The 22,801-nt window shown below is 40.2% G+C and overlaps 2 protein-coding genes across 2 annotated transcripts in view; one reads left to right on the forward strand and one right to left on the reverse strand.

Annotated features, from left to right (window-relative positions):
- AVEN (apoptosis and caspase activation inhibitor) overlaps positions 1-10,508 on the reverse strand; it is an 83,450-nt gene extending 72,942 nt beyond the window's left edge. Inside the window, exon 1 of the mRNA XM_068193084.1 lies at positions 10,136-10,508. Within this exon, the coding sequence (XP_068049185.1) occupies positions 10,136-10,378 (243 nt within the window). The 5' untranslated portion in view covers positions 10,379-10,508. The remainder of the gene's footprint in view (positions 1-10,135) is intronic.
- Positions 1-17,555, forward strand: part of CHRM5 (cholinergic receptor muscarinic 5) — a 42,851-nt gene extending 25,296 nt beyond the window's left edge. Inside the window, exon 2 of the mRNA XM_068193083.1 lies at positions 15,676-17,555. Within this exon, the coding sequence (XP_068049184.1) occupies positions 15,759-17,345 (1,587 nt within the window). The 5' untranslated portion in view covers positions 15,676-15,758 and the 3' untranslated portion in view covers positions 17,346-17,555. The remainder of the gene's footprint in view (positions 1-15,675) is intronic.
- The last annotated feature ends 5,246 nt before the right edge of the window (positions 17,556-22,801 follow it).

A 22,801-nucleotide genomic window follows, 5' to 3' on the forward strand; every position in this document is an offset into this window, starting at 1 on the left:
AAGCAGTGCATTTTGGACAGAAACAACATTTTCTCCAGCAAAAATAGTTCTGCTTGTCCTGCAATGAACTGAGAATAGATGGGGACCACGAGAGGAGAGTGCCAAAACAAAGCACCTCGAAGAGATGTGTGAATAAATACAATCTATGTTTCTTCAGCTATTTCACAACAAAAGCATTTTATCCAGAAAGTGGAAATAAATTCAATTCCCTTTTCTGCACAAAGGCATCCCAAGTTGCATCTCCCCATGAGAATACAGTGGTTCTCCCACACTCTGAAGCAGGACATCTAGCCTCTTTTCTCAGCCAGATTCTACTTTGTACAGCACCTGGACACTCCCCATAGGAGAACTCAAGCAGCTGCTAGCCTCTGTGTCCTGCAGATGCACAATCACCACACACATTAGAGAAAAAAAAAAGAACAAGAATGTAACACTTAATGTGAATCTTTCATTCCTACTCTCTTCATGACAATATCACGTTTGTACATAAAGTAAAAAGAGTCTGAAAAAAATTGAGGGAAATTCAGGAAAATTGAGGGAATTGAGAGGAATTCAGATTTAAAATTATTTCAAGTTCATTGGCAGGTCACTTATCTAAGAAGCGAAAAATAGCTTCACTGCACTTTGTATTTGAAACTGAGAAGAAAACAGATCACAGACTGAACTTTTTTCCACATCCTCAAATCCTTTGCCTCAGTAGACATTGCAGACTGAAACTTTTTCATCCTGCACTCTGTATCCAACACCAGCTCTGTATCCCTTGCCTGCCTTTTTACCAGAGAACGTCAGCGCTAATGGCTCTGTAACCTTACCCACAACTGTTTCTAATGTAAACTGGCACACACAAGGATTATTTTGCTATATATTTTGAAAGAGATGAAAATAATACATTACCTTATTAAGAGAGGTTTTTTCTGCATCATAACCAGTATTTTCCGGGGCTAACAAAGAATACAATAAGGCAAGAAAATAAACAAATACTGATAAGGTCATCAGTCTGTTTGCTGTCTCACTGAAAATAATTAAATGACTTTTCATTATACTTCCTCCTTCAGGGTTTCCTGTAATTTAAATAAGATTTTTTCCCCTTTCAATTATTCAACAGAAAGCAAGTATTTGTAACAGCCATTTAATTGCAACTCTTGGCAGCTTGCTTAAACAAGTCAGTACAGATATTTGCAAATCCTTTTGTTTTTATGCTCTATGTTTTCCAGACCACACCTGATGAAATGCAAAGACAAAACAAAAATCTCGATATTTAATATTTTGTGTATTGCACATTCTGATTTGTCAGCAGTATTACTAAGATCAAATCGAACTGTTAAACATTCAATCTATTCCATCATTACAGTGACACACACCAGAGTAAGCTAAAAATTATTTCTCCAAAGGTATTAATGGAGATGAGGTGACACGTATGTTTGTATGGTCACAGTCTTTTCATATTGACATAGTGACCTATTGATGCATTTGCAGTGAGCCTTCAGTGATTTTTCAGTGTTGCCTCTCAGAAACAGAAACAATTTACTTCCTTATTGTTCACCTAGATATCAGAGCTCTTCCAGTACAGATTCAAGTTTCTACTATAAGCACTTTTTTAAACTTGAGGGAAAAAGAAAAATGCTAAAGCTTTTTTTTTTTCCCTTTAGACTGAGAAAGGAAGAGCCTTGACTCAAAGGTTCTTTCTTGAAAAGAAAAAAAAATATCCCTACAAAGAGTAATCCTCTTCACTAGTTTGCTCTATTGATGACCTTTAGAGAGATCTACTAAAGCTGAAGAGAAGCTTAATTAGCAGAAAGGGCAGCTGGGAGAACAGGTAGCACGAAGAAAAAAGCTTCTAGTCTTTATTGTACGGGATGAGAATTTTTGAAAGAGGGATGAAATACTAAGACTGGTTCATAAATTTTGGATACTGGAACTCAGCACTCTGAGTTAGCTAAAGATAGAATTAGCCAAGAGAGATATCAGATTCTGAAACCAATGTTTTGCCTAACAGGAATGATGCTACACCTAAAGGCAAAAACATCTCATCAAGTAGACAAGAAAGAGACTTGTTCTTGAAGTTTCTAGATAAAATTGCTACTGCTTCAACAGTCACAAAGTATGGTTCTAGAAAGTTTCTTAAAACCTTCAATAGCAAAAAATATTTCTCTCTCCTTGATTTTTAAAATCTGTTATGGGTAATTCAAACAGATTAATCATGTGACTCTAACCTGGTATAACCAAAGATTCCTCTCTGAAAAGCATCACTGCAGTTGCAGAATATCAGTATGAAATACCAGAAGAAAAAAGTCTAGATCCTGACAAGTTCTTATGTTCAAACCTATTTACAGCTGAAGAAAAGAGCATGACTCATATCTAGTAACATCTGTAAAAAGCCTAACATTAAACAAAGCTCAAACAATTCTACAGAAACAGAACAAAACTTATCAAGTGTTAGTGGAAAACTCCACTTCTGTGTATTGCATCTCCATGTTTATTTTGTCACTATCAGCCTCTTGAGATGCTCAGTGTTGCAATGTTGTTTCATATTTGAACCATCATTATGAAACTTTTCATAACTATACCAGAATGGTATAATACCATGGATGTTTTCAAATATCTGTCACTGCATGCACTCAAAAAACACCCTTTGTTATTTTTATATCAAATTTGAATGCAACTTACTGCAGACATTTTAGAAACCACCACTCAAACCTCTGACATCCCTTCCTCATTCACCTCCAACCTTTTTTGGAAGAGGGTGGAGGGAGAGATCCTGTGAAATATATTTTTCTTAACAGCCTTAAAGAATATGTTTCCGTAAATCCAACATGCAGCTTAAGATAGTAGTGAAGAATTATTGTCCAAGGTCCTCAATGCCGCAACGTCACACTTAAAACCCCAAGATGATAAAATCTGATTTTATTTTGCTATTGGTCTGGAGTATAATTCTGAAAAATAAGAGTTACCACACAATGATGCTCCTAGACCATGAAGTTAACACTGCTGTGAAGAAGCCTTAAAAGTAATTTAGAACTTTCTGAGAGTGCAAACACATCCAAATTACCAACAAGGACTGGGCTTTACCTACAATCCCATGATTTTATGTGCCCATCATATCCTTACACACTACAGTTCACACTGGTGAGCCAACTTAGGTGCACATAGAGCAGTAACTGCAGGAGAACTCTGCATCCAGTGGTGAGATACAGACAGTGTTCAGCTGTCTGGACAACTGGTAGACAGCTTCAACTGTGACTCCATCAGGAGTGAAACCACACTGAGTCCACTAATATTACACCCAAGTGTAACCCACAAGGCAAATTTGCATCAAAACCCCATCCTTGACAGTAATTCAAACTAAGAGCCACACCAAAATCACTGACGGAACTACTTTTTTAGCACAATTATTTTTTAAAATTTTGTCACTACAAAAACATTTTACTCTGAGACAATAATGCTTTAACATCCTTGCTAACAATTTGGTTGAAGTGGAAGAAATACTGAGGATGGGATCATTTGCACTTCTGTCGCTTCCAGGGGCATGCCACCTTTTGTTACAAATTAACAGGAACATAATACACCAGTGAAGTCAGCAAAGCAGCATAATATGAATAACGCAGTCTGAAACAGGACACTGGAGAAAAAAAACTAAGGGAAAAAACCCAACAAACCAACTACCAAAACAAAACTAAAAAAACCAACCAAGCCAGCAAAACCCCCTAGTTTGTAAGACAATCAGAAAAAACTCAAGGCCTCCCAACAGGTCAGTGAAAGAGCCTAGGAAGAACTGTAGCACAGCATCACCACTCTGTTCCTACGAGACAAAGACCCTGGCTATTTCAGAGTTAAGGAGAGAGTAGTCTCTAATGTAGAATTATCCTCTGGGAAAAGAGAAACAGGAATAGAAACAGGACCTTAAGGCAAGGTTTTTACACACTCCAGCAGATTTATGGTTTTACAGCAGTGTATTACAGCATCTACCTGTAGAGGAGTTGAAGACTTATTTTCAAAAATCAAACAAACAAACAAAACAGAAAAACTCAACCCTTACCCCCAGACCCCTACACACACATAACAGAGAGGAACTGCACATATGAAAGAATAAATGAGAAACAAATTAACCACCCCTCTATGCCTCACCATAGAAAACTGAATCACACAGGCTTGAAATTCTGTGTGAAATCCTGTGATTGTGAAAACCTGTAAGAAATATTCTGCCATATCTTTTTTCAGTCTCTAAATCACCACTGAATCAGTCATCAGCATTTGTCTGATTCTTCTTTAAATACAGTGAAACCTTCTGACTGCTATAAAAGACTGTGCAGCACTATTAGACTGGCTAGAAACTCAAAACAGGGCTTCTGAAACTACCCAGTTTCTTTTATGAGGAAAACCAGCAGCAGCACTGCATGGCATAAATTTTTAAGCAAATTCATTGCTTCTACAAATTTGTTGACTTTTCAGCAGAAATACTTTCTGTGTCTCACTTGATGTACCCAAACAAGCTCCTGTATTGTGCTATGTGGAACTAAACAGTCACCCCAGTAGCACAACAGGATTTTTCGCTCAGAATTACAAAGTATGCCCTTCCTACAAATAACTTTTCTTCACAGGTGTGTTTCGAAAACCCAGGGGCAAACCCTAATAACTCACACGTAGGTGTGACTTTCGCACATTGTGCTGTACGTTCAGAAAGATAACCCTGAGATGAGAAGAACATTCCAACCCCATGATGTGCACACATCCTGACTCCTCACCGGTCATTCCGGCCCAGCGCCAAGGGGCGGGCTGCCTGCACCACCTACTGGTACCTTACAGCACCGGTTCAGCGCCCCGGATGGATGCATGCATGGATGCATGCATTCTTAGTCTGCAGAGTTTCAGTTCTTCCCGAAATTCTAAAATCTTCAGTTAAATATGACAGGAAGTTCTTCTCCAATATTCAAATAATTACCATTTTCTATTTCATCTGAATAAAATCCACACCAATTTACTAGATAATTAAATCTAAATAAGATTATAATTGAAAGCTGTGTGTCACAAAATTAACCAAATATGCAGCCAGTAAAGTTACTTCTTTAAGCTAGAAAATATTTGGGACAACCTGTTACCAAAAAGCTATTAAATTACTACCCCAGAGACTTGAGAGTAGAAAAAAGGAACAAAAGCATTTAAGCAGGCAAGGACATAAATGCACACCCATCTAAAATATAAAAAAGCCCCTCAAGCTCTTTCCAAGAAAGTTACAGAAAAAGAGTCAGACATGAAGTTGATCTGCAGCAACGATATTCACCTGTGTAATGGGATGTTTTCAATACAAATCCCTTGTTGTATCAGCAGGAAAGTTGGTAAAATATGCCGAATGAATAACAATAAATATCACTAAAACATTCCACACTAAACAATTAGGGACTATTTATGAAACTCTGGAGTCCCACTGTAAAAAAGAGGTTCCTCTATTGTCTAGAAACCAAAAAGAATAAATTAATTTTGGATGTATAAAAAGCATTTATGCTTTTGCATTGCACAGACAGCCTTGAAAAAATACAAGAAAAATAAATAGGGCTGTGACAAGTGGTTACACAGCAGGTCTACTTAGCAGACTCAGTAGCCTTCACCATACATATTTTTCTGTCCTGATTCCCATGTACTTGCTAAACAAGCTATCTAATCTTTCAGTCATAAATTTTATTCTCAAGGCCCCAGTTAAACCTCTTCCTTCTTAATAATGTTTTTCTTCTTGTCCTGCCTAAAATGTATCTCTTTGCAGCAACCTTTCTACTTTATGGAACACTGCTAACCAGGCCTGTCCAAAGTGTCCTCTTTGCCAGATTAAAAAAATGAATTTATACATAAATAAAATAAAAAGAGAAAGAACCAGGTTCTTCAACCTTTCCTCCTTGGTCATATCCTCTTTACATCTTTCTTCATTCCTTCCCACTGAACTTTCCCCAGCTAGTCCCAATCTTGCAAAAATAGAACTAGTTCTTCAATGTAATGGCATCACTAATTGATACCTTCTCATCCATTAAGCTGACAGTTCTCTTCTATAAAATTGCACCTTAATCAGTCACACACTGTTACAGATATTTCCTGTGTAGATGTGGTTGTACTATATGACCTTGAATCACACCCAAATGCAGGCTGTTTCTTCCATTTGTTGAGACTGTTCTGTGTTCCACCCTCCTGCCAGTTTAGCACTGTCTGCAAATATTAACACTGTATATTTTAATCTTTCCCTGTTGGAATTATTAATAGAAAACTGAACATGGGCAGATACAGAATGAAGCCTTGCAGAATCCCATTTAACAAAAACCAGTTTGACACTGAACCATCACAGTAGAGAAACTTCTGAGAAGAGGGAAGCTCTTCACACCGCATTAACAATTAAGTACAGCTCACAAATTGATGTACATTAATCTAAATAACCTTTTTCTAGTTGCTTTTGAGAACATTAACACAAAATCTATTCTTCTATCTGCACAATTTCTGTCACAGTGTTCTAAAGGAAATCAAATACATCTATCTGTATTTGTTACTTTTGTTACTGTGCCTCTCAACTGCTTTCTGTGGTTGCTTAGATGGTGAACAGTTAGCTCATACTAATTAGGAAAATTTAGCTGATGCTGACAGCATTAGATGTTCTCTTATATCACTTCTATATGTGCATGGACTACAAGAATGAAGATATAATAAATACTAAATTGATGCCATCTTGAAACTAACCACACATGAGAAAGACTGCACTAAAATCCATCTGTTAATGTCCACTTATGAACAATAAAATGTTTACTGCAACACTACCCAAAGTCAGGAAAGGAACACTGAAACAGACCTGCCAATTCCAACTGCACTGAAGTAGAAGCATGCATCACATACACACTCGGTGTATCAATGAATGGAAAGTTAAAAGAATACTTCATAAATTGCAAATGTAATAAACCTAAAGGACAAAAGACAATCTCCTTAAACCACTACCAACCCCCAAGAAATGTGGTCAAGGACCATCAAAATAAAACCCAGCATCATATCCACAATTTCAGAAAGTTGTTTCTATTTTAATATACTGTATCTCTTAGAAAGAGCAACTTTACAATTCTGACAGTACGTAAAACATGAATTCTGACTTAGATTAAAAGTGGGAAAAAATATTGGATCAATGTCAATTTAAGCATTATAATGCCACGTTTTACTAAAACTGAGTAATTTCAAATGTGTTTTATTTATTTAACATAGCATAGATGAGCTAAAGCAGACTGAAACAATGGAAAGTGATTCAAGATGACAGATCTACAAAGAAATCTGCCATTTGGTAAACCAGCTGGTCTTAATTAGACATTCATTTTTGAAGGGAGGGAGGACACAAAATCTTCAGTAATCAAGCCAGTTAAAATCAGCATGCACACTAATTACAAAAAGACAAGTGGAAGATCCTTTTCCCTCTTCAAAAGGAATAAGAACACTTTTTCTCGTGGTTTCTAATCCAATTTCATATTTGAGAGAGGCAGCATCCTGTTTCAAAAGTGGAGCTGGGAATTTACTCGGAGAGCCACCTTCTCGAGAGCTGACAGAAGTCATGAAGCTTTCTTCTATAAGATTCTGATCCACAGCTGGATCTACCATGCAGGGCATGAATACAAACAAGACAACTAATCTCCTTCTCCCTTAGCACTAGCTGAGGAGGGGAGAACTGACCTAGCAATTTCTGGGTCTTCCCAGGCTTTGCAAATAACACAGCTGATCACCCATGACTAAAACCAAATTATAGGACCCCTGCAGCAACATAAAGCACACAGTGCCCAGTGCTCTTGTGCCCCAAAAAACTGCAAATTGAATGGGCCACCATGACAGTTTCTTTTCCCTCCTGTGCAGGTCAGAAATAATGTCCTCTTGTAGCTTCAAATGCAAGCTTAGGAACCAGTAAATTAAAACATCCAAAACACAACATTTGAAGACAGTGCTTTTACATGAATGCAATTGACTAAGAAATACTGCTGCCAAAATACTATGCAATTTAATGCCAATTTCTACTTCACTGTAAAAAAAAAAAAAAAAAGAAAAAAAAAAGTTTTTCTGAGAAGACCCCAGCATCTCAGCACACAGTAAGGAAAGGGAATGCAGTAAAACCATCACACTCCCTGCCTTATTACCTAATTTCCTAGTTTTGCAATTCACACATCACCACTTCAGAAGTTTGACCTCCTACTGCTGAAAGACAGCAAGGTCTCATCTCACACAAAATGCTTACTCTGGGCCAAGCATCCTATCACTCAGGTGGTGCACTCCTGCAATACAAGAGATTCTGCTGAATGCAGAGAACACTAAGGAGCTGGGGGCAACTCTCTGTCAGATAACGCTGGCTACACTGCTGGAAGGAGGAGGCTCTCTCTGCTCCAGAAGTGGTGAATTATGAGATTGGCTCAGAGGTAGCACTAAAATTCAGCAGCTGCAGGCTGGCAGAGCTGCTGATGCTGTGGCTGGATTGCTGGAAGCCAGTCCTATCCAAGCTGCTAAACACAAAATTTGTGGCAGGTGTGCTAAGACACCATACAGCGCTTAAGGTCAAAACTCTCCAGTGCAGGAAGAACACTACATTACGTAACGATCTTTAGCAGAGTCCTCAGAAAATCTTAGCTATTGCTTCAAAGTCCCAAATCATAATAGCCTTGGCCAAAAATAAAGTCACTGTGCTAGGCTAAGATGAAGAGCATATCCAAGTCAATAACAAAGTGACCAGTGGCAAAACATATTTTAATGTGTCCCAAAAACATTTTTAATTGCAGGGTTGAATGACTTGAGAAAAAGTCAGTCCAAGATAGAAATTTCCCCAGCTAATACACAGAGGTGTTGAATTTCCCCTGCATGCTCCTGCAGCTTATGAGGGAACAATGTTGTTTTACATCCAGGATCCAAACCTGTCCCCAGACATCAGTATGAATTCAGCAATTTATATTGTTTACATGTGAAAGCACTGACCAGCATTCTAGGTAACTATATCAATCGAACCGTAACTTTCATCTCCCAAAACATGAGTGCTATGTATCTAAATACAATAACAAAATTAATGTTTTATATTTTTACACCCACAGCAAGCATGGGAGAAGTAATACAGATAAAGCACTGGGTGGGTTCAATTGAAGCCATGGCATCATAAAAGTCAAAGTGAATCTAATCAACATGATGCTGGAATTGGGGCAGCAGCTGGTCCATCTACATTAGGACTCCCAGTGCTGCCAACACCAATTAGCACTAGGTCATCATTGTAATCTCTTTGCCAATCCAGGGACATGATTTCTATGTTGCAACAATGCTAACAGAAGCAAAACAATCTGAATGAAGCAGTCAAAGCATTTTTTATGTCAACTCTTTTTAAAGGCACAGTGTTTATCTGATACCATGGTGAGTTAGAAAACACATTTTAATACCTCCACAGGAAATTGCCTATGTAGTTGTGGCACACAATGGTATGTCGGTGCTATTTTTAATCTGCTAAAACATTTTATAATGGGTTGATGCACAGCTATCAACTTCTATTAATGACAAATGATATCCAGTGAATCACAGATATCCATTATGTAAGGTGTGCTCTGGTACCATGTCTTCACTGCGAGTACTACAGGCTGAACAAGACACCTGCTCATTTCAACTTCTGATCATAGAACCGTTAAGGTTCTCTGAGATCTCTGATATCGTTCGAGTCCAACCATTAAAACAACTGTGCCAAAAATGCTCAAAAATTCTTCATCTCTATTTGCAAAGTGAGGAGGTATTTTTTCAGACCAAATAATCAAACAAGACTTTTCTCTTTTCAGCGCAAAATTATACACGTATTTCGGCAAGAAAAGCCCTGTGTATGCTGCACCAGAGCGCGTAGGCTCAGCTGTCCCAGAGCAGGAAGAGCGTACGGGGATGCTGCAGCTGCTGAGCTACCCCGGGCGGTACCGCCGGCAGACCCAACCCACCCCCATAGGCTGGGGCACAGCGGCCAGCCTGGCTCCACCGCGGGAAGGGGAGGAGCAGGGGAGGAGCAGGGGAGGAGAGGAGTGGAGAGGGGAGGGTTGTGTCCCCAGCCCAAGGGCCGCCCCGGGGCTCCGCACGCTCAGCTCCGCCTCCCCCGGCTGCCGCGAGGGTGGGCTCTCCTCCCGCTTACCCGCCGGTGCTGCTGGGCGCTGGGCGCTGGCGCTGCCCCGCGACCTCGGGGCTCTCGCCTGCCCCGTCCCCCGCCTCCTCGGTGCCCGTAAGCGCCGCCTCTTCCCCGGCCCCCGCCTCCTCCGCGCCCGTGGCCTTCCCCGCCGCCTCCTTCCGCCGCCGCGTCGGGCGCGCCGCAGGGGCGCCGCCGGCCGTGTCGGGCCCCTTCCCTGCGGGGCCGGCTGCCGCCCCGCTCCGCCTGCATGGCCGAGCTCGCCCGCCGCGGGCCGCCGGGGCCGCGCCCGTCCCGCCCACCGCCGGAAAGGGCCGCTGGCGGGGCCCGGGGAAATGGCGGCGGCGCGGCCTCGGCAGCGCCCCCTGCGGGCGGCCCCGGGCCGGGCCGGGCCCGCACCTCCTGCAGCTACCAACGAGGAGGGAGGGCAAAATCGCATCCACGTGTGTGAATAAAAACAGAAAAAATATGTATTTAGTGCTTAGAAAATAGAGCTCAGCTAGATGGATTATGGAGTTATTTAGGTTGGAAAAGACCTCGGATATTCAGTCCAACTGTTAACCCTGCACTGCCACTCTCACCACTAAACCATGTTCATAAGCCCCGCATTTACACATCTTTTAAATGTGTAAATCCAGGGAAGGGGATTCTGTCGCTTCCCTGGGCAGCCCGTTCCAATGCCTAACCACCCTCTTGCTGAAGAATTTACCTAATACCCACTGTAAACGTCCTCAGGTGCAGCTTGAGGCTGTTTCATCTTGTCACTTGCAACCTGGGAGAAGAGAGCAATCCTCATGTCACTACAGCCTCCTCTGGGGCTGTTGTAGAGAGCGATAAGGTCTCCCTGAGCTGCCTTTTCTCCAGACTAACCAAACGCGTCTCCCTCAGCTGCTCCTTACAGGACTTGTGCTCCAGACCCTTCCCCAGCTCTGCTGCCCTTCTCTGAACCTGCTCCAGCACCTCAGTGTCCTTGTAGGGACACAAGACTTGAGGTGTGGCCACACCAGTGCCAAGTAGAGGGCAGGCAGTGACCACTGCCGCGCTGCTGCTGATACCAGGGTGCCATTGGCTTTTTTGGCCACCTGGGCACATGCTGGCTCATGTTCAGCTGCTGTCAACCAGCACCTCCAGCACCTTTTCCACTAGGCAGCTTTCCAGCCACTATTTCCCCAAGCTGTAGGGCTGCACGGGATTGTTGTGACCCAAGTGCAGGACCTTTGCTTTCTGTAGCAAATGAGGGGAAAAGCAACTGATCCCAAGCTGAAAGGGTGTTCAGCAGATGCCTGCGCTACATGAGCCACATGAGTTGGCTCTGCAGCTTCTTGAGGAGCATACTCCTCTCAGGACATAGAGCAGAGACATGGGAACAGCTTTGTGCCATAATGCTAGGCTGGTTTGTCCTGCTTTTCTTAAATTAAGCAGCCACTCTTGCTGTTCTTGGGGAAGTTCACCAGTTTCCTAACCAGCTAGCCCAATCCCTCTTGAACACACAGGCTGTCATTTAACAACATGTTAAAACATCAATCTGGTTTTGCAGGGTTTTTAAACCCAGGAATCGTTCCAGCAAAATGTGATCAAACCTCCTATTTTGTGAAATCATGGGCTGTACTGTAGCTGCACAACTACCTATGTTGTGGGCTGCTCAGTTCCGGGGCACAGTGGGCAGCAAATCCGTAAATTAGCTTAGCACAAAAGCAAATAAATAAAGTAACCGGGAATAGCTTTGGCAAGCACATTGCAAAGACATCCCAGCAATACTCATTCAGCCACCACAGGTCTGACAGACACAGAATGAGATGGAGCTAATAAAACCTGGTGAACCCAAGCTGTGCCTGCATCTGTGGTGCAATTAATCTGTGACACGAACAATCTGCCTGCAGATAACTGTAAGCTGACTTTATGTACAAATTTAACAACTCACAATAATTAATACTTACAGATAGAGTGAAAAAAATATAATTACTACTTGGCAGCACATAACAAATACCATTACAACTCACAAGCATGAGCATCATGCATTAATAATTATGAGACATAGCAAAGTCATGATACCGTACATATGCATTTTAATTTTATAATTCAGTTTTGATGTCCCTATTATTATCACCTCTTATGATAGACAATTAGCATAAATTATGCTATTATAGCACACAGAAGTCCCACTCACAAGCTCTATTAGCCTGAGTGATACACAAATAGATGACAAAAGGTAATGCCACAAAGTGTTAATGCAGACCTGTGAAACAAAAGAGGATAGAGTATGACGAGATGACAAGAATGGTCAACGTGCCAAGAAGAGATCTTTGCATTCTAATAAGTCAGCTGTTGTCAACTTTATAGACATCACAGTAAAATAGCCCATTAGGGAGGGAAGTTTTGCATGATCAAACAGTGCTTTTTATTAACAAATTATTAAGAAATTATGTAGTTTCCATAACATATTATCATTATTTCTCCAACCCATGTCAGTTTAAACCAAGAACATCCGTGTCACAACAACAACAACAGCAACAACAATTCCTGCCTCTCCTGTTGCTCTGAAGTCTGCAAACCACATGGCATAGTTCAAGCAGTCTTTCTTCCTAATTGCTAATGTTAGGGAATGTAAGTGACCTGAGAGGGGGACACTTGCTATCTACGGCAAAGATGAACCATTACAGTGCACAGCATCTATACAATTTCCAGTCTTCCCTCTTCTGAGGCAAGTGCCATTTCTGGCAAAAAAAGGCAGAAAGTTGAAACAATGTGCAATTGTTCTATACGGCTGCTCAAACCCGGTGTTAGGCAAGTGTAATTTGTAAAGGTTTATTCATGTGCCTGATATTCATAGCTGTGCCTTTTTAAGACCATCTCTAGCCTTAGCTGATATCATGCAAAAGCCCAAGGCCAGTCAGTTGTACCGCTGGCCCTTGCCTGTGCTACATCACAGCCAGGCATCAGCTACATCTACACCTGGCCTTCTGTCTCCTCAGTCCTGGCTCAGATCCTGGTCATACCGGCTGGCTGGGCTTCCTGGCTTGGTCTCAGACATGCCTTACCACTCCAGACTTGCTGTGCAAGCACTGGGCTATCACTGTCTCTCACCTTCTCATGAACCAAACGTGATTCTCCACATCTTGCTGCTTCTTGGTCAGGCCTCAGCTCCCCACCTGCTTTGGCATTGTCCTCACCTTCCCTCACAGAGCGAGCAGCCCTCACTGTCCCCTGACATTGCCATGCTAAACCTACTACCACACTGCCATGCTTGAAAATTTAGTCACATGGAGCTTTTAAGGCAAAGAACAACTTTATTGACTGTCCACAAAAAAATAAGCATAAGCCATGTGAAGTAACAGAAACACAGATTCCTCTCTCAAGCTCAGTTACCTACCACAGCCATGCAGCTCCTCCACACACCTTTGTTTCACATGAAATTAATTCCTACCCTTCAAGTTTTTGTAAAGATTTGTAAAGCCAGTGCACCAGCCATCAAGACAGCTCTGACTTGGGGGAGATCTTTCCAGAATGCAGAACCAATATGAAATGTCCTTCTTTGCATAGGACTAATTAGAACTGCTGTGGCACCTCAGCTATTGGCGGCTAGACCGGCTCTGAGGCTGGAGAGAGAGAGCCAAGCGTATAGATGGTCAACATGCATGTATTATGATTCTTGCTAGTCTGCAAGGTCTATACATGAATTAGAATCCTCTTGAATTAGGCTCAGTGTATAGGCAGAATACAGATGCAGAAACATTTAAATATAAAATGGGAGATGACAGACACACACAGATGGAAGAGAACCATTCTGAGAAGTACATTAGGCAGAAGTTTCAGTACATCGGGAAACTTACCATTGTCCAGTTTCATCACAACAAGAGATCACCATATAAGCAGGGTTTGAAGTAGAAAGAAACATGATACACTTCTGTGGATATTTAGGAGACCTGGGGGAAAAATGAAGGAAACAGTAATAGCAAATAAGAATCATAGACCTGTAGAATAATCAAGGTTGGAAGAGGCCTGTAAAATCAAGTCCAGAACCCAGAACTACCACTGTAACCCCTAAACTACTAAACCAGTGCCAGGTCCAGACACCTCTTAAACACCTCTAAGGTTGAACAAAGAGGACAATGAAAAAAAATTACATGCTTTTCTGAAAGTTCAACTAGTGGCTGTAAAAAATTCTGTTGAGCTGGTGAGAGACAGGGCATTACTTCTTGGTACAAAAGAGAGATGTAGGAAAGAGATAGTCTGTAAAAGCTTGCAGTTAATAAAAGACACTTGCTAAGACCAAAGAAAACAATATTCTGAGAGTTAGTATGAAAGATGAAAACACAGAGAAGTCATTTGGATGGATAGGGAGGACCATATAATAGAGATCTGATGTAGAGAGAATCTTAAAGACTTAGAAATGGACTTTAATAGGTAATTCATGTGATAATTTTAGTTGAACCTATATCTGCTTTGAAAAAAGAGATCATACCAGTTTTTTACAGGCTAAAATCCCAGTCGAAAAGTCTGTTAATAATTTATCTTTCATTTCTGACTTTAAAAACTGAGTACTATTTGACTATTTCAAAATTACACTGTTTACTGAGACTAAGCATGGAATAAGTTATTATCATCACCTGATGTGATGGAATTACTTAAACCCAGCAAGTATCTTTGAAAGAAATTTTGCCTAATACAGGTTCACTGACACAAGAAACAGCAGTGTGGAATGTAGAAAGCAATGGATATCAGTGGCATGCATGCATTAATAGAGTGGTCCTGTTTTCACCTTTTGCTGCTTATGCAAGTATTAAATTGGTATTTGAAATTGATTGTTAAATTTGCATTTTTTACCACTGTGGTTATCTTCTGCTTCTTCCTCTGCAGTTTACTCCTCTGTATCCTCAATCCTACCATTCACTCATCCAAACTACCCAGACTGTACTTCCATGCTTAACCCCATCAGTCTCCTCTGTCCTAAGATCTTTCAATAGAGTTTTTTCCACAAACATCTTCTTGGCCTCGCCTGCTTCATTTGCTCAAAGATTGCCCTCCATTGCCTCAAGCACTTCTAACACCTTTTTGTTCCTTGCTGTCACAGTGCCAGTGTGGCTCCTAACTCGCATGCACCCCCAGTGTTCACTTACTCTCTTTCTGTTGTCAGTAACTTTTACAAATTTTTCAAAGCTAATACCTGAAACCTTGGCATGCATTTTAAATACTGTAGGAAACAACACAGTGACTCACTGTCTTACTGCAAAACTTTAAATGTCTTTTTTTGAGAATATGTAGAGGGTTCCTAAGATACTCAAAATGTAAGAGCTGGGGTGGTTAACTGTCTTATGAAATAATAGATTACATTTTGGAATGTCATAAAATGCCAGAGCACATTGTCCTAGGATGTACATTTGTGTGTTTTAGTTATGTTCACAATTTTGAACAATCAAAATGCAAAAAAAAGAGAACACAAATAATGTGATAGGTTGTTTCACAAGTGTTTTCGTCGTAACTAATGGAAATCTGTGCTACTTAATGAGCTACTCAAATTTTCTGATTTTTTTTTCCTTTGATCTTTATAGCTATCTCCAAAAGGATGCTTCTGAGTACAGAAAGCAGTATGCAACAGTGCTAAGGTCCTGATGACAATACACCAAGGACAAGAATGGAAGTCAATTTATTCAGCAATTCTACTGTTGTAAACAGTTCATCCATCAACCATAAGCAGTTAGAAGGGCATAGCCTCTGGGAAGTCATTACTATTGCCACTGTAACTGCAATTGTAAGCTTAATAACCATAGTGGGAAATATCCTTGTAATGATATCCTTTAAGGTTAACAGTCAGCTCAAAACTGTCAACAATTATTACTTGCTCAGCCTTGCCTGTGCAGATCTCATCATTGGGATATTTTCTATGAACCTTTATACATCCTATATACTCATAGGCCATTGGACTCTTGGAAGCCTTGCCTGTGACCTGTGGCTAGCACTAGACTATGTAGCTAGCAATGCCTCAGTAATGAACCTCCTAGTCATCAGTTTTGACAGATACTTTTCCATCACAAGGCCTTTAACTTACAGGGCCAAACGCACACCCAAAAGAGCTGGCATCATGATTGGTATGGCTTGGCTGATTTCCTTCATGTTGTGGGCACCTGTAATCTTGTGCTGGCAATATTTTGTGGGTGAACGAACAGTACCACCTGAAGAGTGCCAGATACAGTTTCTGTATGAACCCATTATTACCTTTGGTACTGCAATTGCTGCTTTTTACATTCCTGTGTCTGTGATGACCATTCTGTACTGCCGCATTTATAAAGAGACCGAGAAACGCACCAAGGACCTCGCTGAACTGCAGGGCTCAGAGTCTGTGGCAGAGTATGAGACAATAAAGCCTCAGAAAACTCTCCTGAAGTCTTGCTTCAGTTGCAAGCAACAAAACTTAGTCAAAAGAGAGAGATGTCAGGCCTCTTGGTCTTCATCTAGCCGAAGTACGTCAGCTACAGTGAAGGCCTCCCAGGCAGCGAGTACTTGTATGGACTGGGCTAAGGCTGACCAGTTAACCACCTGCAGCAGCTACGCGTCGTCAGAAGATGAGGATAAACTTGCCGCTGACTCGGTTTTCCAAGTAACTTACAAAAGTCCATCTAAAAGTAAGGCAGAAGAGTATAATGAAACTACAGATGTCGTTGTCAAAGACCAACCCGAAGAAAGTGATTTTGAGAACCAGAAATACTTTTTGTCACCTACCAAAGAACACGTACAAAAAAGTAAAAAATGTGTGGCCTATAAATTCCGTTTGGTGGTTAAGGCTGATGGCAGCCAGGAAGCCAACAATGGTTGCCGAAAAGTAAAAATAACTCCTTGTTCTGCTGCTCTGTCAAAGGACCCTTCCATCAAAAGCATGGATCCAAATATAAATAACCAAATCACCAAAAGGAAACGGATGGTTCTTATAAAGGAACGCAAAGCGGCACAGACTTTAAGCGCCATTCTTTTGGCATTTATCATCACATGGACTCCCTATAATATCATGGTTTTGATCTCCACATTTTGCTCTGACTGCATTCCCCTGACACTGTGGCACCTTGGATATTGGCTATGCTATGTGAACAGCACTGTTAACCCCATTTGTTATGCCCTCTGTAATAAAACTTTCAGGAAGACTTTTAAGATGCTGCTTTTCTGCCAGTGGAAAAAGAAAAAAGTGGAAGAGAAATTATACTGGCAGGGCAATACCAGACTACCATAATCATTCTTGTATAAGAAATAAGGAGAAATACAGATATTGATGTAACCTAGCAAATTCTGTATTTTCAAACCCATTGCTGTTGTGTCTAGTGGTTAAAAAAATCTGCTGAAAAGTTAAATTTTGCATGACAGTAGTGTGCTTGGGATAAAAATGTCGGTGGCTGCTATGAGCAACACAGGTTGTTTTTGACTATGCAGTAGAATTGCATTAACAATTATTGTGTTTGGTGTCTTATGTCCTTTCTTTCAGCCTGAGAAAGGTGGAGTAAACTATAAACTACTAGAAATTAGACTGGGATGATCATCCAGTCATCGGGTTACGTGATTCAGGCTGTCTGCCTGTAGAGCAGAACTGTTTCTTCCTATAGTTCTTTGCTAGTGTGTTGTTTATTTAGTTTTCAGTGTTCCGGGCAATGCAGCCTTTGCTACCTCTGTTTTGAGGCTTTACCATCAGCTGTCGAGATGAAACAAGGACTACCTAAAGGGCAAATGCTGTCCTCCCCAATACTAAATGGTTAGGGAGATTCGTAATACTCCAAATGAACACATGCATTATAGGAGAATATAATGCTGAGAAAATTTCCACTTTAAGGATGACTCTTGTGGAGACTTAGGAAGGCTCATAGAAGGGCTTATAGTGGAAGAAATAGATAATGTATTTTGTAGATGAAGAAGCCAGTCCCAATATCAGTTCCATCAAGCAAGTCACTGTCATTTGTAAAAATGGTGACAGCTCTGAATTTCTTCAGTTCCCAGTACCTGTGAAGGAAATTTTAAAATTTTATTCAACAGTGACAATGGTACAAATCAGAACTGACTGTAAAGCATAATGGACATGGTCTATCTACAACACAAGGAAAGTCTTTTTTGCAATCTCCTTTGTTGTGCTACACCTTGCTCCAAAAGTTTCCATAACATTTACATATATATAAACAGTGAGAGAATTGGCATCTTTTAAAGAGGAAAGATTTTTAAGCAGATTTTTAATGTTTCTGTAAAACTATTCAAAACATTTTGAATTCTTTGTCATTAGATAGCTTTACAAGTACTAGTCAACATCAGGTGCTTGGAAACATGAGTTATCTTCAGGCACTCTCTTTTGGTCCAGCAAAACCACATCTGCTACAGATGTGGCTGAAGTCAACACCCCTGGTGGCTGTGGCTTCCTGGAGTGGGTTGTACTAGCCTAGTTACGAGCTGAGGCTGACCACTGGCTGAGATTTGAGAGGGCTTTTGGCACCAGAGCTGAGCTGCCTGTGCCTTCCTAATGCCTGTGTTAGATTGGCAGGAGCCCTGCAGCACTGACTGAGTGGGTAAACAAGGGACTGCCTTCAGCAGAAGGCCTTTAAAATGGAGATGGTGACCTCCTTGTGGTGGGAACAAACACGAAGCTTCAGGAAAGGTCCTGAGAAAACAAAGTTAATGGCAACAGGAGTCATGAGGTGTGGAAGTCCTAAAGAAAAATGTTTATGAAGGCATGATGATCTTCATGAACACAAAGTTCAAATTCAGTTCTAGGCTTTCTATCACAATTCTGAGTGAGATACTTTGGAATATTAGTTTGAGACACTCTTCATATTATATCTGCTGTACATTTAGTGGGATATTGTAGTGGTGACATTACCCAATTGCACATTTCAGGGATAAGTCATCGTGAATGTACCATTGCTCTCTGTGAAATTGTTTGTATAACGTATTAAATTATCATACCATCAGAATGTTCTCCTACAGATAGATAAATCCTCCATGTCAACAATCACAGTACAAGTAATTAACATTTTTTTGGCCCCAGTGTCCACAGGGGAAGATTTTGTCAGTGAAAAATTAGCAGTGTACTAATGTAAAAATATGTTCTCTAACGTCACGATTGATTTTGTAACGCACCATACTGGGCCTATTATTTTTTGTACATTAGCAAATGGTTATTCATGAAAGGAAAGTAGAGATCTTTATAAACACTCTTTCATCAGCTTTGTTCTCTCACTATCCAGAGCTTTTCCTGTGTATAGTAACTATGTACAAATTGGTTGTTAGAGTGGGTTTATTTTATATTATATCAGACCAGTCATTCAGTAAACTATGTTTGATTTTTAGCAAATGAATGTGTCTTTTTGGGGGCACAAGCTGTATTTAAAGGCAAAATTTATGAGGTAGTAACAGTTCCTGCTAGCTGCACTGTTATTGCTGAAATGAAGCATTGGCTCTTATTGAAATTAAATGGAACATTTTATGTTGTTTTTGACATCTGTTGATCAAGAATGTTCTGTAAATGTTTATGGACTCTCTGCTCAGTAAATGTATTAGAATACACAGTGATGGATGCAACAATGTTGGTTCAATGTAATTGTAACTGTGAAATATGTGCACAAATTATGCTGCTAGCACCTAATCATGTGAGAGATTACATAGCCACACATGAGTACACTGTAAATATTATGAATTATATAAAGAGGTGTGCATTACTTTATTGTTATGTAGGATGCTTATTCTTTAAAAAAATCAAAACCATAAAAAGACAAATTTGGTCCTCATCAGAGTATCAGTTAGTACTTGATTGTATTTTGTACCTTTTAAAAAGTGTTGTGGGACTTATGCAGTGTAGGACAATCTTGTTATCTGTCCTTTCAATTACATTTTTACTGATTGTGTAATTGATTATTGTCATGGACTAATGAAATGCTTTTTTGTAAATTATATTTTAGTTTTACATAATGTCATACACATACGTATATGTAGATATGTATGTATTATCAATATAGATGCATAAATACACATCCCTAACTAAGCTTTCCAGAGACCCAGCACCTTTTATATTTTAAAGTATTGAATTTTCCCACAAACCAGGGGTATGATTTTTGTCTCTCCCTTTTCATATGTGCCGGCATCCCTACGTATTCCAGATCCCCATAATTTATCAACTAACATTCATTTCTTGCAAAGATTATTTAGGTTTGTAGATAAATATTTGGAAGAGTTCCAAGAATTTTTAAACAGATGTAGAACACCTGAATACAGTTGTGCACTTTCTGTGACTACTTAGAGTGAAGAACTTTGCAAAGGGCAGCTCCTGTAATGCTCCTGCAGCTGCTGGATAGTCAGTGGCTTCTCTGTTTTGAAACACAGACTAACCCTTACCTCTAGAAAATGATACGGTGTCTTTTCACTTTACTGCTTGGCTTTAACCCCATCAAGTCAGTAAGAGGCTGCTCTGTTTCTTATGTGGTCTCCCCCAAATATCCATTGCCTCCTTTTGAACTACCTAAGAAATGTTCTTCCACATACATTTGACAGTTGAGTGTCATAAAACCTTGAGCTTTAATAAGCTGCTTGTTTATGATTTTATTAATAGTTACCCATAAGTGGTTAAAACATTTAAAAATTGATAACATCATGTTGTAAAACAGGAGATAATCTATGACTGCTAGTGGTTTCAGAAAGGGATGGTGTTATAATTGTTTTTTCCGTCTTGGTAAATGTATTTTTTTACGATTAAGGAACTTCAGTCTTTGTTACACTCACAAAAAGCACTGCCTTTTACACAGTATTTTTGCCATTGGTCACTAAATGTCAGTAGTCTCTTCATGTATCTGCTGATATACCAAAGTCAGTCCTCCTCAAATAAACCAAACATTTCAAATCCTTCAGAAGTTTTCTTCTCAGCAGGTCCCTGGTTGCTGATGGCTTCTGTTTCAGCAGGCCTCTTAAGCTGGGGGGGCTTTCACTGAATTCCTGGGTTACAATGCCAAGAGCAAAGCTGAAATATCTTTTAATTCTTAGGTGCAGCAGCAACCTAGATGTAGTGGAGGTCAGATAGTTGTTTTTAATGTGTGCTGTCCATAAGGCCTCCTTTAGTGTGCAATTCATCAGGTAGCTACAGGAGGACGAGTGGAGATTCCAGCTGTGGAGCACGGCTGGATTCAGCTCTGTAGCCCCCCACTCTGACTGTGGCCTGATGCCTTCTGAAACACAAAGGACATGAGAGTGACTAAAGGACTGTTTGTTAGCTCTAGTAAGAGAAAATGAGGCCTTGCAGCTAACATCATTAATTTTTTGATACAGTGTATTGTATCAATAAATTAACAACATTAGTCAGCCAGCCCCTGAAACCACTTTGTGGTTGTACTTTTAAATCTATGGTTATACATAAAAATAAGGTTATCTGGAAGTCTGGGTAGTCAGAAACAAAAGCAAACACTTTCACATATGAAAATTGAATTATTTTAAAGACAAATAATGAATAAATTCTGAGTTTATTAATGTGGTATTGTATGTTACATTTCCCGCAGTTGACAATAGAAGGAAAAATGCAAAGTAGCAGAGGTAAAGAAAACTATTTCACTGCTATTGTTTGGAGATTCCATGATTAAAGTGGATCATGCCTCCCATTCACAGGTGCTTAGAGCTGGAACCTTTTGCTCTAGACCTTGTCATACTTACCCATTTTGGAAGGATATTTATTTGACCAAATAAATTTGTTTCAGCAGCTACCTCTGGGAAGACCCTCCTTCTTTCCCATACTGCAGGAGGCAATAAAATCAGGAAAGGCTAAGAGAAAGAGCGTAGGAGAAATGTGACTGGCAAAAGATCTTAAGAGTGCGTAGAATAGAAACCCCCATGTTTCAGTCTGTGATTTCACTGATTCAATGATGAAGGTCAGACGCCTTCAGCATTGCTCTGGGTATCTGATCTGGTGATCAAGGTTCAGCAATGGAAGAAAAAATATCTGTTCAGTTAAGATAGTCTTTTGCTAAGGAATTATGATGCAAAGTTTAGTCTACTTCTAAAGGTTCCATGCTGATGGATGTTCTAGAATATTCTTATTTATTTTCTTCCTTAGTCCCTAACCCAGCTCCAATAGTCATTTCCATCCATACTTTGTTTAGAAGTTTGGAATGTAGCTCAGTCCCTGAGTTTGATTAAATGTCTCAGGTTTTTTGCTGGTAGACTTCATGTTATGAATTATTATTAAATTTTAAATCTAATTTTTGTACTGGAATTCCGTGCATAGGTTTGTAGGGCTCCAGTTAAAGTATTTGCTAGAGTCCCTCCAACACTGGGCAGCTGGATTTGGTCTGCTGGTGCCCAAGTAATTCATACAACTTATTTGCAGAGTCCTTACCTTCAAAATCCTCTAAAACATGCTAAGAGTAGGCTGCAGAGCAGGTTACCTGCCTTTGATGATCAGTTGCAGCCTGTGGACTCTCCCTTCCACACTTCCATGTCACGGTTATTAAAAACACATTTTTGGAAGGTGTGTGAACATCTGGCTATATGGCCAGGAATTCTAACAAAAGCTATGTGAGACTGGCAGCACTCAGGTGATTTTCTTGTATCCTCATCCCAACTTTGGAGGCATCCTGATAGAATTATGCAGAACCCACATTAAATTGACTCAATGATATAAACTCAATTCAGGTACTAACCATTTCTTCTATCACACTTCAGTCTTTGAACACA

Source organism: Anomalospiza imberbis, chromosome 6, assembly GCF_031753505.1.
Source record: "Anomalospiza imberbis isolate Cuckoo-Finch-1a 21T00152 chromosome 6, ASM3175350v1, whole genome shotgun sequence".
Lineage (NCBI taxonomy): Eukaryota > Metazoa > Chordata > Aves > Passeriformes > Viduidae > Anomalospiza > Anomalospiza imberbis.